The sequence below is a fragment of the Myotis myotis genome, unplaced genomic scaffold, assembly GCF_014108235.1.
Source record: "Myotis myotis isolate mMyoMyo1 unplaced genomic scaffold, mMyoMyo1.p scaffold_m19_p_5, whole genome shotgun sequence".
NCBI classification, from domain to species: domain Eukaryota; kingdom Metazoa; phylum Chordata; class Mammalia; order Chiroptera; family Vespertilionidae; genus Myotis; species Myotis myotis.
In genome coordinates, this window is record NW_023416357.1 from 97,499,313 (window position 1) to 97,517,951 (window position 18,639).

At 47.2% G+C, this 18,639-nt stretch overlaps 1 protein-coding gene across 8 annotated transcripts in view; it reads right to left on the bottom strand.

Annotated features, from left to right (window-relative positions):
- The window catches only part of RBFOX1 (RNA binding fox-1 homolog 1), a 2,058,026-nt gene that overhangs the window by 342,038 nt on the left and 1,697,349 nt on the right, over nt 1–18,639 (bottom strand). The window contains exon 1 of one of the 8 annotated variants that reach the window (XM_036309610.1): nt 12,423–12,777. The exons of 6 other annotated variants lie outside the window; for them this stretch is intronic. In XM_036309610.1, coding sequence (XP_036165503.1) covers nt 12,423–12,509 — 87 coding nt within the window. In that variant the 5' untranslated portion in view covers nt 12,510–12,777. Of the gene's footprint in view, nt 1–12,422; nt 12,867–18,639 lie in introns of those variants that run through there. One more of the 8 variants, XM_036309609.1, reaches the window with a different exon arrangement.

Sequence of the window (18,639 nt, forward strand, 5' to 3'; positions counted from 1 at the left end):
CGCACCCCAACGCCACAACCGCTCGGATAAGAATCCCATATGCTCTGCATTACCCATCGCGATGGAGGGCATCTATCCACCCCAGGCCATCCTCTCACCATGCAGCAAATGGGAGCGCTGCTCTCTTACAACAGAGACAGGGGCAGGACTCGGCGGCTGATGATTGGCATTCTGTGTGATGGTGAGTGCGGCCAGCATCTGCTCGGCGCCCGTACCAATCCTAGGCCCTCCGGCAGGCAGTGCCAAGTCCCTCAGCTAAGTCACAATGGGAACCGCCTGCCAAACGCCAGGTGTGAAACAAGCCCTAGCTCATGAGAGTCCATAAGCCCCCACCCCGATTCCCGGAAAAGGCTGCAGGCAAATGTAGGGCAGCCCACATGGCCAGTCTCCACCAGGCGGAGGAGCCCGCCTTAGTAAGATGGTCATCGGACAGTCCATGTCAATTTCACATTTTCTGTCAAAACCTCACGGATAGCAGGCACCTCGGTGTTTATGCCTCTCGCCAGAGAGAATGCAGAGCTACTGAAGGGAGAAATAGCACACCACCACAGGAACAATAGGAGACATCACTGGCAAGCTGTCCTCGGCCCCTGGAGTAGCTGACATGTTTGACAGAGAATGTGTGTTGGTAAGTTGCTTGATTTGTGTTTAAAGAGAAAAAGGAAAGTGTATTTCCAGGAGGTTTAGACTTTGATAACCAAAAAAAAGCTCTTGTACGCAAAGCCACAAGGACCATGTCCCAGCAGTCCCCTCCTGGCCTGTGGTCGCCCCCACCTCCCGCTTTGATCATCTCCCCAGGAACCAGGCTCCACAGGGAACAAGACCTCCTGGCAGAAAACTGCAGGGCAGAAAGCTGATCAGAAATGACAGTGGCACAAAACCAAGTTAGCCTTCTGCTCAGAAGAGTTTGTATGGGTAGGAGACAAGGCTGTTCCCCCACAGAGGATGGGGAGATGGCACCAAAGCCACACAGAGCCCCATGGTCCTTGAGAGAACTGACTAGAGCAGTGGTTGGCAAACTGCGGCTCGGCAAACCGAGGCTTGTGAGCCACATGTGGCTCTTTGGCCCCTTGAGTGTGGCTCTTCCACAAAATACCGACTTCTGCGCATGGGCCACGAAGTTTCAATCGCACTGTATGTGCGCGCCCGCACGTGGTATTTTGTGGAAGAGCCACACTCAAGGGGCCAAAGAGTCGCATGTGGGTCGCAAGCCTTGGTTTGCCGACCACGTGACTAGAGCCCTTTTGCCAGGTGGAAACCCCAGGTCTGAGAGTGAGGGAAGCATTTTATTTGCTGAGCTTTTTAAAGTAAGTCTTCCTAGAATGGTTTGGAAGAATAGAAATAGTCTGCAGAAATTATGTGCCCAGTGGAGTGACTAGCAGCAGTAGCAATAGAAATAATAATATACTATTATCACATAATTTAATAATTATAATATTTAATCATATAGTGTTATTATATAGTGTCATATTATCATATATAGTATGTAAATAACAGTCATTATACAATAACAAAATGTATTATATGATATATAATATATAATGATTAAACTATCTAATGTATAATGTAGTAATTATTGCAGTATATATATTAGATGAGTGATGCGTGATATTACATATAATTATTGATTTATTTTATATATCATTATATTATGAATGATATGTCATTATATGCATTTCAATATATAATTATATATTATATATTACATATTGCACATTATGTATTATACATGGTTATATATATAACATGCATGCTTATATAAGTGTATATTATTACACATACATAATATATAACATAATAATTATGCTATCCTTATTATATTATTTCTATCCTTTATTTAACTCTTCCTATATATCAACTGCCAATATAAGTGCCTTATAAGTATTAACTCATCTCATCCTCTAAAGCAACCCTGGTATTGTCCCCACCCCATGGAGGAGGATGCTACAGCATGGATCCGGGTGCTTTACTGTGTCTGTTTTACAGGTGAGGAGCCACAGCAGAGTGGTTCAGGACCTTCCTCAGGGAGGCAGAGCTGAGTGTCTTGCCGGGTAGTCTCCCTGGAGAGCTCGCATCCTTAGGAAATACAAGTATTGGCTCCCACATGTAGCAAACATGCAATCTTGCCTGTATTACTTGTTTGTTTTAATGTTGGCTGTGATGGTGTGGCTGTGTGCTTGCAAATAAACCCACTAATATGTTTATTGAGTATAATCCATGTGCCAGGCATTGTGCTATGGGCTTTATATGCTTTGGTTCCTCTAACTACCAGCTAACAAGGTGAATGATGCCCAGAGAGGGTAAGAATCATGCCAAGGTCACAGAGGTCATGGGACGTGCCCAAGGTCACCCGGGTGGAGGCCGGAGATGAACCCCGTAGTCTGCTCCACAGCCCTACACTCTTGTGTTCATTTCAATACCGAACAAGCTAGTTTCTTCCTCTCTAAAATGTAACACTCCCATTTTATGTTATGGAACCCACGCCCCTAACCTTACTCACAGCCGGGTACATAGTAGATGTCTGAAAACAAGCAGCTGTTCTTGTTTTTGTTCTCACTAAATGCGAAAAGCCCAGTAGGCATTTTCTTCCAAGAAAATGACGGGAAGATGAATTTATGGGACCGTCTGTTCCGAGGGCAGATCCTTTGTCCCTTTTAAACTGCAACAAAGCCCCTGCATTGCTGGTCACCACCAGTTCCCGAATCCACCTGCTCCTGGGAAACCCGGGATGGCCAGAGAAGCATGCGGTTTCCTGGGCCCTGCTCCCGGCCACGCGGATGTAGATGATCCAGGGGTCAGGGTGGACACCTGCATTGCTAATGATGTTGCCTGCATTCTGCTCAGCAGCAGGACCGCTAAACACCTTGATGCCGGATGTCCTCAAAGCAACTCGGAGAGCTGTGTGTCTCCCCCAGGGCTCCCACAAGCTGCCCTGTGCCAGTCGGCAGTCTTGCGGCTCACACAGCCTCCCTGCCACCGAGCACTGACAGATGGAAGCTATTCTTATTATTTAACATTTATTAAGCTCCCACAGTGTCCCAGGAGCTGCATGGAACAGGGGTGTGGGTGGTCCCAAAACGTCTGTCCCCAGAAGGCTGTGGCCACATGGAAGGGCGGGGATGGGCGTCTCCTTCCCTTGTCAAAGCCCACCCTCCCCCTCCTCCCAAACCGTTACAGTTTAGGCCCCAGATGTCCTGATGGAGCCGGTGGACAAAGATTCGGGCGAGGATTCAGCATGACTGAGACCTGCACACCCTCCTTCATGATTGTCTAGCACCTCCAGCTCCCCAGGCTGTCGATTAGGGAGTGGGAGAAATATGGGTTCACACCACCCAAGGTCATGTGCTGAGGGTGTCCAACCCATCCCTTCCTCTTCCCTGCCTTCCCTGACGGCACCCCGTTCTGTCCAGCTTCTCTAAAAATAGTGTGGTGAGGGCCTAGGGCAGGGGTCCTCAAACTTTTTAAACAGGGGGCCAGTTCACTGTCCCTCAGACCATTGGAGGGCCTGACTATAGTTTAAAAAAAAACTATGAACAAATTCCTATGCACACTGCACATATCTTATTTTGAAGTAAAAAAACCAAAATGGGAACAAATACAATATTTGTATTTGCATGTGGCCCGCGGGCCATAGTTTGAGGACCCCTGGCCTAAGGGGAGTGGGGTGGAAGGTTCAATGGGAAAAAAGGGGGACATATGAATTACTTTCAACAATAAAGATAAATTTAAAAATATGTATCCAGTGGTTGCGAGGAATCTTTGTCGAGTGTGGGAACAGAGAGCTGCAAACCTGCCAGCCACCCCCAAACCCGGAGCATCTTCATATGCAAAGGAAAGGGAAGCAACCCAGAACATCGTGCAAAAACCAGGTCAGCAGCAATGGTGGCCTCCCTTACGGGATTCCCACAGGGAGCAGGCGCTGCTCTCGGTGCTGCGCAGACATCAACCCATCAAATCCTTTTTGGGGGTAAGTATGACTGCCCTCGGTGTCACGTTGAGACAGTGGGGACAGTCACACCAATGGAATTTGACAGGTGATGCCCCATATCACACAGGGGCCAGATGCCGGCTCAGATGGCCATGTCATTGTCATGCTGCCGGCATAACCTCGAGGCTGTGCTGCAAAGCCCTCGTACGTGTTCATGTTTGAGCTTTTATTCCTGACATAGACTTTGGGAGGCAGAACATATGGGGTATCACACCCGTTCTATCGAGAAGGAAGCAGAGGCTCAGGGAGGTCATGCAACTTCCCCAAAGCACCGAGGGAGGGTCCTGGCCAGATGCAGGTTTCCCTGGTCTAAATCCTTAACCGTACTGCCTCATGAAACAAGAAGAAATAGCTCTTGGGAGAGTAATTTCTGAGAACACTGTTCACTGCACAAGCTGGCTGCCTCTCCGGTCCCCACACCCTGTCCACCCTCAGGAGCCCAGGAGGAGTAGAGAGTGGGAGGGAAGGTGACAGCTGAGGAGGCTGCCTTCACGCCCAGCAGTGATGTGAGAGTCTATGGCCTTTCTCTGGGCCAGAATGAAGGGCAGGGCAGGGCTGCTCAGGGCTTCAAAGACAGGGCTCTTGCTGTGATTCCTCCCCTTCCCCAAACAAAATAGCCCAGCTAGTGTGGCTCAGTGGTTGAGCAGTGACCTATGAACCAGGAGGTCACTGCTTGATTCCCAGTCAGGTCACCTGCCTGGGTTGTGGGCTTGATCCCCAGTGGGGGTGTGCAGGAGGCAGCTGATCAGTGATTCTCTCTCATCGTCGATGTTTTCATCTCTCTCTTCCTCTCTCTGAAATTAGTAAAAACATTTTTTTAAAAGTGAAAAAGTACCCTTTGTCCCTCCAAAAATGCCAGAAATCCTGCCATTTGGGAAGGATGGAGAACCTGTCTATGGAGGCCATCTTCCTGGGATGGTAGCAAAACCTGCCTGGTTAAGACCTCCTATTGGACAGGATGAGTGGGGTTGGGGCTCTGTAGGTTTCTACCTTCAAGCAGTTGTGCTTAACTTCTGACTCTACTGCCGAAGGCTGGCTATGAGGACAGAGACGGGGTCTTAGTGCTCAGAAGGGAACCCAGCATGGGCCCCGTGATAATCAATAATGACTTTGCTGAGTGAATGAATTTCACAGTCCCTCTGCCTCCTCCTTTGATGAGCCCAAAGATTTCAAGTTAGAATCTGGGGATTGTGGGAAACAACGGTGCTCGCTGCCCAGAGGAAAAGACCTGTGGGGTATTGAGTTCAATGTTCCTGGGCACCTCTTAGGGTCCGGCAGTTAATCAAGCCACACTGGCTGCCTGTATGCTGTGGGATGCATGTGTGATAGGTCTATCTTTAGACGGGAAAGGAACATAAACAGGGCAGAGTATCTCCATAATAAATCACCCCGGGAAAACACTTACCCAATACAACCTTGAAAAGACAGGGAGGGGGCTCTCCTCACCAGCCCAGGCTCAGATTGCTGAACACCAAGGCAGCAACGAGGAGTGTGAAACCCACAAGTCCCTCTAGCCCAGCGAGGCCCATGCCAGGGTATTATAAAAAGCTCACTTGCTGATATAGCACGCCATTAAAATGATCAAAATGACAGATGGCTGCTGCAGAAACACATCCTTTTTATAGGACTGATCTTCATCAGAAGAGCCTGACAGTGTCCCTTTAATCTTTTAATTAAAAGGAACACATTTCTCTAAAACGAAGGGGACTTTCTTATTTCTGTATTTGTTCATGAGGAATTGCGAATGGAAGAAGTGATGTGCTTGCATGGTCTGAAAAGCCCATTCTTGCCTCTGTTACAGAATGTCCTTCTCAGAACGTTTTCACTTTCCTAGATCCTGGTGCTCTCACCTGTGAAAATGCACCCCCTACCCACATACACACACACACCCTACTGGGAGACACGAGTGTAATGACTTTAGGTAGGAAGATGCTGAGTAAATTGCCATATCTGTATTTGATGCACCTGATCGTGAGTAGAGACGTGAGATGCACTGGATGACGGTCAATCGCCCATTGAGTATGACCACTGCCAAAGAACCATCGGGGTAAATAGGATCAGAAACCCAGCCCTCTCTCCCATGGGGAGGGTGTGTGTGGGGGGTTTGGGAGAGAAAAACCCACACTTTGGGATGTTTGCAATGGTTTTGGCTATTATTGTTGTTGATAACGAGAACCTAGTGTTTACCTTCCAGCACCCTGTCCCGGACTCATTTTTCCTCCACTCATACCCCGTGAAGCTCAGGTAGCACTGACCCTACCTTCCAGGCCTGCTGTGGGCAGTCAGATCAAGGGGATCGGTTTGGGGATGGGCACGGCCCACAAGGAGAGCTTAGGGGCCTGCTCTCTGGAATTCTGCAGAAGGAGTTGGGACAGAGGCTTGCTGAGATGGGCTGGGATGTAAGCCTGCAATGGCAGGGGGCCGTCTGCGCCACCACTTGGACATGGTATGCTCGCACACGAAGATCCGGTGGGACAGCCACTGCAGGGGCCTGGGAATTCAACTGGGCCTGAAACCAGACATTTCCTTTTCCCTCTCTACCGATGTAAATTAGATTTTGTCATTTGCAGATAAAAGAGCTCTAAATAAGCACTTATTTCCCCCCCTCCCTTGAGAATACACAATACAGAATAAATATCATATATATATATATATATATATATATCAGGATATAGGACACATGTGAGCACTGAATTCGTGTGTATTGCATTCTGCTTCCTCACCCTCTCCTAGTTCACAGCCCTGCATATAGTAGGTGCTTAATAAATAATCGCCGACCGAAGAGATGAATCACGTTTAAAGCTCACGGCCCCTTTGCAAGACAGGTATTCCTGCTTTCGCTCCGCCACAGTGCAAACAGCCCTGGAGAGGTTAATTGACAAGCCCAAGGCCACACGCTTAGTACATGCCAGAGCCAATCTATCAACCCGGGCCCGCCTGACTCCAAACTCTCTTCGGAGAATGTGCCACCTCCCTGACTCTTTAATTTAGTCTGCTGTTGACACGGCCTCTGTGGCAGCACAGAAAAGTCACTCAGTGACTGAGTCGGAGCTGCCTGGAGGGATAGGGCACAGGCAGCCTTTCTGGCCGCCTTGCGTGCTGAGTCCTTTCCCAACCCGCAGACACGCAGAGCACGCAGATAGCACTGCAGGGCAGCAGTGTCAAAATCTGAAAATGGCTCCACCAGCCGCCACAGAGCTAAACAAGTTTCTTTCTTTTAAGTTTGCCCAGAAATGTATCCAAATGACCAGCAAGTTCCCGATAGGCCCCCTATCTCTCGGTAGGGGTGGTTACTCCCAGTCTATCGCTGAAACCAGCACTCCATTAATTCCTGGCGTGGCTACACATGCATAGGCAGATCTTCAATAACATATGTGCCCACATTCAACCAGGCTGAGTTCTGCTTCAAAATCCAGAGAGCAGGGTTTGTTTAGACATCGCTGCCCGCCTCAGAGAGCCTTAATCGGCGTTTCTCTGCCACCACCTGGCTCTGTGAACTTGAAGTAGAAAAACAGCCTTCAGGGAGCTCACGGTCTCAGAGAGAAAGGGGGGAGGGGTCAGAACCCAAATCCAGGGAATTCTATATCCACCTGCTGGGTCTCAGAAGGGTGCTATGCAGCCCGGTCCTAGGTGGACCACACAGAGACTCAGGGCTTAGGCGCTCCATTTCTGACATTCCTCCCAGCCCCCTTTGCCCTCTACTGGGTGACTTTTGAGACCTATGTTTAAACAAGGCCAACTCCCACAGCGCCAAGGATTGCGGAAGACACTGAAGGTCTACCCAGCCCCATGAATTCACCCGTGCCCTCCGCTCTGCCAGGGAGGGCTTTCTCCTTTGCTCGCCGAGGAATGCCCGAGTTTGCTCTGCAGCCTGACTCCAGTCCCACCTTTCCCTTTAAAGTCCCTCCCCCACCCCAGCGATGCCCACCTGCTCCCTCTCCTGGGTTTTCCTATGCAGCCCTGTGGGTACACCTGGTCAATGGATGGGAGGCTGAGGGGAGGCTCTGGTCCAATAGAATCGCCCAAAGCTCAGCTCTGTCACTGACATTCTCTGTGATCCTGGGCAAGTTATTTGTCTCTAAGGGTCAGGTGTAGTGTCTCCATATGCAAAGGGGGTGTTATATTGTGGGACTGTGATTCATTATCGGAGACCTTTGGGGTTGTATTTTGAAATTCACATTTTTTTTAAATTTTTATTTTTTCAGAAAGGTATTTCAGTGGAAACCCTGGTTATTTAACCCCCTCAGCAGGATCTGGGACAACACCTTGAAATCAAGCACATTACTAGTAATAGTCCTGCATCAAAATACCTGAATACCCACACATTAATACTCCTGCAGCAAGATATCTGAATACCCACACTAAGAGGGGTAAAGAAAGTCTATAAATGGCACATATCATTTCAGGTCAATTTTCTTCCTAAATGAGGCTTTGGGCCAAATTCTTTCCAAAAGCCCCTGATTTTCAGAGCTTTTTGAAAATTAAAAGTGCAGGTAAGGGATGGAGAACCAAGAGTACCCAACTTAAGTTATTGTGAGAATAATTGAGAGAATACACTAGTAGTAAGCATTTAGTACAGTGCCTGACACATAGCAAGTATTTGATAATTGTTACTTATCATTACTCCCTGCTACTTAAAAAAAATCCTCATTCAATGGTATGTTTTTATTAATTTCTACAGAGAGAGATAAGCAGAGAGAGAGAGAAAAAACAACCATTAATGTGAGAGAGAAATATCGCTGCCTCCCCTACGCACCTTGACTGGAATCAAACCTGCAACCCTTTGTTTTATAGGAAGATGTTCCAATCAATGGAGCCACCCAGCCAGGGATTCCTGCAGCTTTTCTTACATTATCACAGTTTTGTGCTTACCTAGTGCTCTCCTCCCCTGGGCTATGAACCCACAGACCAGTGATGTGACTGTCACTTCCGTCCCAGAGCCTAGAGCTGTGCTGATTAGGTTACGTGTGCAGCGTATGAAAAGCTACATGCACAAATGCATGGTGAGGTACCTATGACTCTGTTTCCACTGCCCTCCACCTGGGAAGATGTCTTCTGACTCATTATTATAGTCCCCAAAGGAGATGGGAATTGTGTCACCCAGTATGAAGAATATTCCAGCAGTGTATGGACAAAGAGCTTATCTGTCGAACAGATATCTAGAGTGAAGGGTACAATCCTGAACTTGCACCCCAGGCCCAACAGTCCCTTAGCCTCAGACACTCACCAGATTAACCAGAGACAATTCCACCGTTTTGATGGTATCGTGTGGCATTATGCAGCCATGGTCCATGGCTTGACAAGTCCTCTCGGTAGCTTCTGGGCTCAAGACTGAATTGACAACAAACTTGTCAGCCCCTCCTTTGTTCTCATGTCAGAAACTCATTGATCACTCAAGCTACCATGGGCAAATGAGAAGCAAATAGACAGGTTCAACAGGAACATGTATAGGTTCTTCTTATCCAACGATACCAAGATCGAGGCCTATGCCAAGGGAAGAGGAGCCATGTTTGGACAACACCTGTGGGGATTCTGCTCTTTTCCTTTTCCCTTCAGCTTGTTAGCATCCGTGAAGAAGTGCAGACTCGGTTAGCTCAATCCCCCATAGGCATTTTTTAATTCTTTGCACGGCAACAAGGAAAGCCGATCCACCTTGCTATGTGTTCAACAAGGTTAGACACTAGATGATGGGTTCAATGGGTCCACTATGGTAAAGATGCTGGTTTACCTGGGAGATGGTGTTTAGGGCCAGCGGTAACTATTGACTCTACTCCTAGAACAAAGGAGCCAGGTGAGTACCTCCCTCAGCTCTATCAGGAAACACCTCCATTCACTGTCTTGGCAGAATAAAGTGGTGCTCCCCTCTCCTAAGCTTCTCACAATATCTGGTCTACTAAATATTTTTTTCTCTAACTTCAAAGACAGAAACAGGGCGATGCTGGTCTGAACTTTAAAAGTGGCACCTGGAGGACCCATGAAAAGGAAGTTCTCCTGCCACAGAATCCCTGGCTCTAGAGCAGTGGTTCTCAACCTGTGGGTCGCGGCCCTCTTGGGGGTCAAACGACCCTTTCACAGGGGTCACCTAAGATCATCAGAAAACACATATATAATTCCATATTGTTTTTGTGATGAATCACTATGCTTTAATTATGTTCAATTTGTAACAATGAAATCCAGGGTCACCACAGCATGAGGGACTGTATTAAAGGGTCGCGGCATTAGGAAGGTTGAGAACCACTGCTCTAGAGGGTGGAAAGACTCTGATGTAACAACAGTGCCACGTGGCCACTGTGGCTCTGTTTACATACCTCTCATCCCCGGGGGCTTGCTATCAGTGATGGAGAACACGGTCTGCTTTGGATCATGCTAATGTCTTGCTGAGGATATTATTAAGGGTGGGCGGTTCCTTCATTATAGGAGAGCCCTGGCATCGTGAAAAGTTGGGGAGAGACCCACAAGGTCAAGGAATTGGTAGGCCAGCTGATACAGTCTGCGGGAATGCCGGGAGGCTGCTGTCGGAGCATCACTGAGAGGTGACTGTGTGTGTGCGAGAGTTAGGATTGTTCTCTCTTAGAGGCGCGCTTCTGCCCCTTGCACGCATTGCTGCAATGGGGTGACGTGAGTTTTGTGATGTCCATGGGCAAATACCACGGGCTCTCTCAGCAAACCAGAAAGGTAACTAGTTACGGAAGGTGTCAGTGGGAAAACAATCTATGATTGGGCTAAGATTTGCAAGTAAAATCACTTGTTTCTCCCCAAAATAGCCGGATACGTTTCTTAAATGCCCTGCGAAGGAGGAAGAAATAGGGTCTCCCCAATTTCTCAGCTGGCCCGTGCATCTTCTCATCTATCACCGGGGTAATACGTCCAGAGTGGCATTTCGTAATGACAGCAACATTCCAGCAAATCGATAGTTATTTAATTCCCAACAAGCTCCCGAGTCCATTAAGCCTGATTACATTCACCCATTGCAGTGGGTGCCGTTATTTTTCCTGCACCGGCACTTAATCTATAACAGGAACTTATGAGAACTTTCAAAAGCAATTTCAGCATCAATCAGCATAGAGTGAAGGGCACCATTTGCTTGTAATTATTTATCAGGCGGGGTGGCAGAGGGTTGGCCAAACTCTAGTGGCCGACCTTCACCCCACATTTCCAATAGAACAAAGGCCTTCGGATTTGCCACCGAGTCCTACTCCAGACTCCACGCAGGCCACACTGCCCTGCTTATGCCAGGAAACACGGAACAATTCCCAGGTCATGAAGGCCCTTTCGTTCTCTAGGCAGTCCATTTATTTCTCACATGCAACACGGAGCCTCGAATTCAGCAACAGCCATAAATCTGGGATGACCAAATGTTTTGTTATTACTTAGAATAACCCCTGAACATCTCAAATCACCAAGCTTCTTACAGTTCATAAGCAACATTCAGAAAAGGAGGGGAAAAAAATAAGGTTTTGACCACAATCTTCCCCAGAAATTTCAATGAATAAGCCAGGATATGACAGAATGTTAACATTTCACAAGGTTGCAGGGAAAAGGACTTACTAAGTGCACTTAGTTTTCCTTTCCTGTAGAAACAAGACACAGGCTGTCTCACAAAGGGATGCCTGTTCCAAAACAAGCAAACAAAAAACACAACAGCCAAAACCAGCTGGGATTTCCATGATGTTTAGGCTCTATCGCCAGTAGCCGTGAGCTGTCCACAGAGGACTTCAGACACGCACCCAGAATCCAATGCTAGTTTAAAAAGACAAACTGTTGAGAAGGAAGAAAATATCTTACTCAGAGACAATTCTCCCTGCACAGAAATAAGAGCTTAAAACATAAAAGCAACACACATCCCAATCCTCTTCTTTCTTGCCATCATCAAGAAGCAAAGAGTCGGTAAGGGTTTCCTAGAAGAAAATCTCGGAACTTCATAAATGAACCAGCCGTTGAGTGTTCCTTTCTGCCTCTGTGCTACCCTTCAACCCAGGGGAGTGGGCAGGACGCCTCCTGTGGAAACAGACCCATGAATTTACGCATATCGCATGCTCTTCCCATTTCTGGGGGAACCCTCTTAACCAGGTGGCCTCGTGCTCAGTTCCTCTGCCTCATGATCTGCTCTGGGAGACCGAGTCCCCCGGAAAGCCGGGAAGGAGAGCAAATCCTTTGCCCCGTGGTCAACCTCCCGAAGCAAAGGCATGAATGTTAAACAGCAGCCAGATCAATACAAGCAAATATAGCTCAACTACACCATTTATTCAGCCATGAGAGATGTCAATAGCCAGATTAGGGTGATCCATCTTTTTGATTTCCCACTGTCTTCTCACGGACTACACGAGGGCTTTTTCCTGTATTAAAAGTGTTTGCTTTCTCAACCATAAAAATTCCAATTATTACTCGGAGCGCGCTGGAGTTAAGTTGCTGGCTGGCAGTGGCCTTGAATTACCTGGATCAGCCCGGGGAAGTAGGGGGCTGCGGGGACGATCATAGGCACTCCGTAGGGATGCAGGAGGACTCCTTGAGAAGGCAACATGCTTCCCGTGAAGGTGTTTTTCCCTCTGAAGCTCAACACATCGATGGGGAGTTAGGGGGAAGAAATCTATAAACCCAACTTCTTCCGAACTACAAAGCTGAGAGCCAAATGGCTTCTGGCAGGGGCCAAGCGCTCATCACTGCCGAGAGGGGAAGGGAAGGGAAGAAAATCCGAATCAGCAACTCTCGATGTGAAAGTTTTCTTCCCAGACGACAGCGGAGAGAAACAGCAGCTGCAGGGTTGAAGCTACCAAAATGGAAGGTGCTATTTTGGGAATGGCTCGCCTAACACCACTAACCAAATACTCTTCATTAATTTAGTTCTCGGAGAGACAGAGAGAGACCGAGAGAAACGGAGTCAGGCTGTGAGAGTTGACCAATTCCTGATGAATTTGGTCCAAAAGACAAGGCACACCATCTCCCTGGGACTTTTAGGGAGCAAAACACTCGAGAAATGTAAATTGATAGGTTTATCAGCTGCCACTTAAGACTCGAGGAGGTTAATTTGTCCCTGCGTTGGTACTAATCAAAAAAAAACAGAAGACAGTCTAGTTTATTATCCTCTCTTCCTCTGGTTTTAATTTTAAAGAGGCAATTTGTGCAAATAATATAATACTACTAGCTAATATTTGCAGTCTGCGCTGTGCACGGAGAACGAGCTTAATTATTTACATGTGTTATGTAATTTCATTCTCACCACTCCCTGGAGTGGGCACTGTTATCGGGTCCAGGTAACAAACAGGAGCTAGGCTCACGCTAGTTGAATTGTTTGCTCATGGCCATGCACTTGGAAGAGGCAGGGCCGGGTTACAAACACACTTTCTGACCAGGACACTACATTCATCACAGTATTTCGTTCTGTAGTGGGACATCATAGGCTCTGAGTGTGTGTGTGTGTGTGTGCATGTGTGTGTATTTTCAAAAAATATTCTTTGTCTTTGAGCTTTCAATTGTTAATATTTACGTGCACTACATTATTAAGGGATGTCTCCCTGGTCCCGGAGTTTAAAGGCATAGTGAATGTGAACTGAAACTATAGGTAGAAATACCTTTGAGCCAAAATTTGAAATCTTTCCAGCATGTGATAATGCGCAATGATGGTTTAGGATGCCTTCCATGGTAGTAGATAAATTCCTATGGGTTTACAGGAATTGGAATTGTACTGATTTGAAGGTCCCACATATGGGCTGTGTGACCTTTAACAACTTACTTAGTGTCTCTGAACCTCAGTTTCTTTATTTGGAAAATGAAGACCCTACTCAAAGGGTTGTGTGACAAAGTCCTTGGGACCTACACTTGCATAATACAAGAGACCCTGAGCCATTCTTATCATGGGTTTCCTGTTCTCCTGATGATCGTTCTAGTCCTATCTGTAGCTTCAGAATGAAGGCACAGGTAACATTCAAAGAGTCACTCTTGTAACCTTCATACCAGAAAAGCATGGGGGTGTGTTTTGAGTTCCACAGTTTTGAGAACAATGATGTGAAATTGACAAAGTGAGTCCACTCAGCTTCGGATCAAGGCCCAGGGCTGTCTGAAAATCACCTTCAAACCAAACACCTGCCTGCCATACTCCACCTCCAGCTCGAGGCAGGATACAAGATATAGATTTTTGTCCGAACTGGAAGCGCTTCAGACACCGCAAAACACATTCAACTATTGGCTTTTTCTAAATCCAAATGCCAATTCCTCCACTTTTAGATAGCCAAGGTGTTTTTACACTACACTAATTTTAGTTGCTTGATGTAGCTGCATAGTTACATTTTTAGATAACGGCAGTGGACAGCGTTTGGCAGAGAATTCAATTATTTAAGGCTGCATTTTGGCCATCGTGACACGGTTTCTCTGTAACGGATTCTCATGCAGCCAAGTGGCCACGTAGTTGCAACATGGAAAGCTCAGTTAACAGCTGCAGGCTGACCCCTCTTACCTAACAGCCTGATACTGTTGCTAACTTTAGCTTTGGACTCTGACTTTCAACACTGCTCTTCTGAGAAGTTACAGGTTAGGACAGCAGCGTGCCACCCACAGCGTCCCAGAAGGGGAGAGCTTTTGCTTCTTTGCCTAAGGCCTGGGTCAGCTTGAGTGATGTCTCTTCAATGTGATAAAGTGGGAAGACCATTGGACCAAGAGGTAGGAAATGTAATTCAGTCAGAAGGCCAAAAATGTACACATCCGGACTCTTAGTTTCCTGAACAAAGAACAGAGTAACAATATCCACTTACTCTTCACCAAGAGTGGGCCGATTAGCAAAATTGTGGGGATATTTTGGAAACTGTAAAGTTTCACAAGTACAAAGGATCATTTTATATATATATATATATATATATATATATATATATATATATATACACACACACACATATATATAGATAGATATACATAACTTTATATATCTATACATATCTATATATCTGTATCTATATATCTATATATTTATATCTCTCTATATATAGCTATACTAGAGGCCTGGTACACGAAAATTCTGCACTTGGGGGAGGGGGGTCCCTCAGCCTGGCCTGCACCCTTTCACAGTCTGGGGCCCCTTGGGGAATGACCAAATGATGGCTTAGGCCCGCTCTCTGGGGGGATGGGGCCTAAGCTGGCAGTCAAGCATCCCTCTGGCAGCCCGGGAGCCCTCGGGGGATATCCGACTAATGGCTTAGGCCCACTTTTCTGGAGGGAGTGGGTCTAAGCCATTAGTCGGACATCCTTAGCGCTGCCGCGGAGGCAGGAAAGGCTACTGCCACTGCCACTGCGCTGACCAGCCATGAGCTGGCTTCTGGCTGAGCGGCGCTCCCCCTGTGGAAGTGCACTGACCACCAGAGGGCAGCTCTTTCGTTGAGCATCTGCCCCCTGGTGGTCAGTGAGTGTCATAGCAACTGGTCGTTCTGCCCTTAGGGTCAACTTGCATATTACCCTTTTATTAATGTATATATATTTAAAGAATCTGATGATTGCAGTCAGAAATGTGAAACATTTTACATATGGGACATATAGATATATAACTAGAGAGAAATGAGAAATACCCATGGGACATACAGATATATAGTAGATTTATATATTCTTTGCAGAGAATATGTTCTTTTTACTTTGTTGGAACTCCATAATATGAAAATCTTTTGCTGTTCCTGCCTAATGAGGGTCCTTTTTCTCCCTCTGAAAATAAAAGCTATTTGTCTTGGGACCCTTTTTACTTTTACGGCCAGGAAGCTTAGAGCCCAATAAGAGGTTCCACTATGTCCATCTTGTCGGCCTTACTGACTGCATATATGTGTTCTTATCTTCCTGTCCTCACCACCTCTGGTCCCCACTAATGGGCAGGTGCCACGCTCTCTGCATCCCTGCTCCCTGGTAGGGTGGCTGGGGCACGTGGCCATGGTAAGAGGTTGGCCACTCAATGCCTAGTGTGCAGTATTAAGTTCCTGGCATATTACAGGAACTTAAAAAAAGTAGGAAAAAAAAATAAGGTAAATAACAGAGACCATAGTTCTGGTAACGGCTAGGCAACCGATGTGAGCCTCCAAAAAGGACTGATTTCAATCTAAGGGCCATGTGTTAACATTACTGGCCATCACCAACAGAATGGCCAGCCTTTTCCTGCAAATGGGAAGTGAGCAGATGCTAAAGATTTCAGGTGCCGTGGACTTGATTCTCTCTGCTGCACCGCCCCCAAGCTCTGCCATTGTTGCATGAAGGTAGCCACAGATCATACATAAGCAAACACTTCAATCTGAATTTCCCCTCATTTCGACCGGTCATGAAATAGTCTTTTGTTGTTTTTTTTTTGTCAACCATTTAAAAGTACAGAAGCCATGGTTAGCTTGTGGGTCATTCAACAACAGGCAACAGGCCCGGTGTGGCTCACAGGCCGCGGCCCGCTGACCCCTGATTTAGAGCATTCTATTCTATCCAACCCGCGGAGGTCAGACCTGAACACAATGGCAAATAGCACACTTTCTGTTCTCTTCTCCTTCTTCACCTACTTCTGGTCTTTGCGGTCACTTCCTCGGTGCCGGTCTGTCAATCTTCCCTGTGTTAGGGATTTTCATCAAGAGATTTTCTTTTCTTAGCCAGCCCTTGAGAGTTCAATCTCATCCCTTCTCCCACTTAAAAAAAAAATCCTCCCATCTCTCTCACCTTCCAGGATGGCACTGCCTTCTGAGTTATTAGCTTCTCTTTTCCTTTCCTCGATGAAAGGTGCCATTCATTCTCGTCCACCCAATGTCTACAATGGTGACCAGACAGATGAAGTTTCCCAAAACGGTTCCTGAGAGAATGGCTGAATGGATGAGTGCTTTGGAAGAGTGTGGGGAAAGCAAAGAGGCCGCAGGGTCACCAGTTGATTAAGAGATTCCTGTCGGGGACCTGGGTGCATCTCGGCACAGTAGAAAAAGCAGGCGTTTCATAGTCAGGGCGGCTGGGTTGGGATCTTGGCTCTGCCATCATTTCATGCAGTTGAGCTCAGATGAGATATGCAGCCAGGAGCCCTTGTCTTATTGGGGGAAACACGGGACAATGCCTGTACCTTCTCCCAGGTATGCTGCCACCACGAGATGACAGGATGAATATGGCTGTTCCTGGTACTTGGAACACAAAGTGCTAGTTTATTTTTACTTCTCTCTTCACATTTTTAAATTGTTTCCTGATCATCCCTGTCCTGATATTGGATCTGTCCCCTAAATGCCCCCCACCAGCACCCAGCACTGGTGTCCCTGTCAGAGTCCTGTCTTTCTGTTCCCCTCACACAACTGCTTGCATGAACACCCCACCCCTCAACCAGCAGCACAAGCTGGGCCCTCCAAGCAGCCTGCCTGACTTCCCCAGCGCTCTTGACTACCTATCTAAGCCCCTGACAGGCCAGCGGGATTTGTACCAGGACGGGGAAAAGATCTGCCTGGCAATCACAGCCAGGTTCGTCCCCATTTTATCTCCTCCACCTCCTCCTGGACTGGGAGGAGAACAGACGCTTAGTAAGTACTTGAAAATTACTTGTGGTATTTACGGCAGAGGTGGAGGTTCAGGCAGGTTAACTGACACGTCCAAGGTTAAACGGAAAAATGTGTGCTTTGTCAGTTACCAAGAGCCTCCTACTTGCCCCAGTCTCTGCTACATCGTGATGAATGGCCATTCCAGAGCCACAGCTCGAACCGAAATGCATAAAATCCACTCACCCACAGACATGCATTCTGACCTACCTCAGTACAGGTGCGAACACAGCATGGACCTCAGAGGGAAATTCCCAGAGGTGCTAAGTCATGCGCACGGGCCTGATGCCCAGTCTGACACGTGAGTTCCCAGAAGGGCATCCAATCGATCCTGAGGGAGGCAGGATCTTCCACAGGACAAGTTTCCATAGATTGTAGGTGTGATGCTGTGGGCCACTGACCAGCTGCTTCACAAATTACAGCCACCTCCTGTGTCCTCGGTGGAGGACCAATCCAGCCAGCCAAGCCACATCCCGGGAAGAGAAGCCATGTCCCCAGCGTCTTACAGACTGGTTCAGTTACTATGTGTTCATGAGTAGATGTATGTAAAGCTCTTGGGAGACTATCCAGTACCTAGTAAGCTTTAGTTCGCATCGTGACATTATTCCCCAACCCCTGTTCCCTCCTTGCAAAAGCACCATAGCACAGTAGGTAAGAGCTCACAATGAGCCACATTGCTCATATGAAAACCCCAACTGTGTGTTCTTGTGCACATTACTTAACCTCTCTGTGCCTCAAATTGAATATTTGTAAAATAACAATATTCTCAGGAACCAGTTCTCATGGTTATGGCAGTGGTTCTCAACCTTCTGGCCCTTTAAATACAGTTCCTCATGTTGTGACCCAACCATAAAATTATTTTCGTTGTTACTTCATAACTGTAATGTTGCTATTGTTATGAATCGTAATGTAAATATCTGATATGCAGGATGGTTTTAGGCGACCCCTGTGAAAGGGTCGTTCGACCGCCAAAGGGGTTGCGACCCACAGGTTGAGAAACACTGGTCTGTAGATTTGGATAAGAGTACTATGCAGACCTGTTTAGCTTGGGGCCTGGCTCATAGCAGACTTGATCAAGGGGTACTGGTGGTGGTTGTCGGGACAACAGCATCAGCAGCTGCTGCTCTGGAGGATGGAACCAGC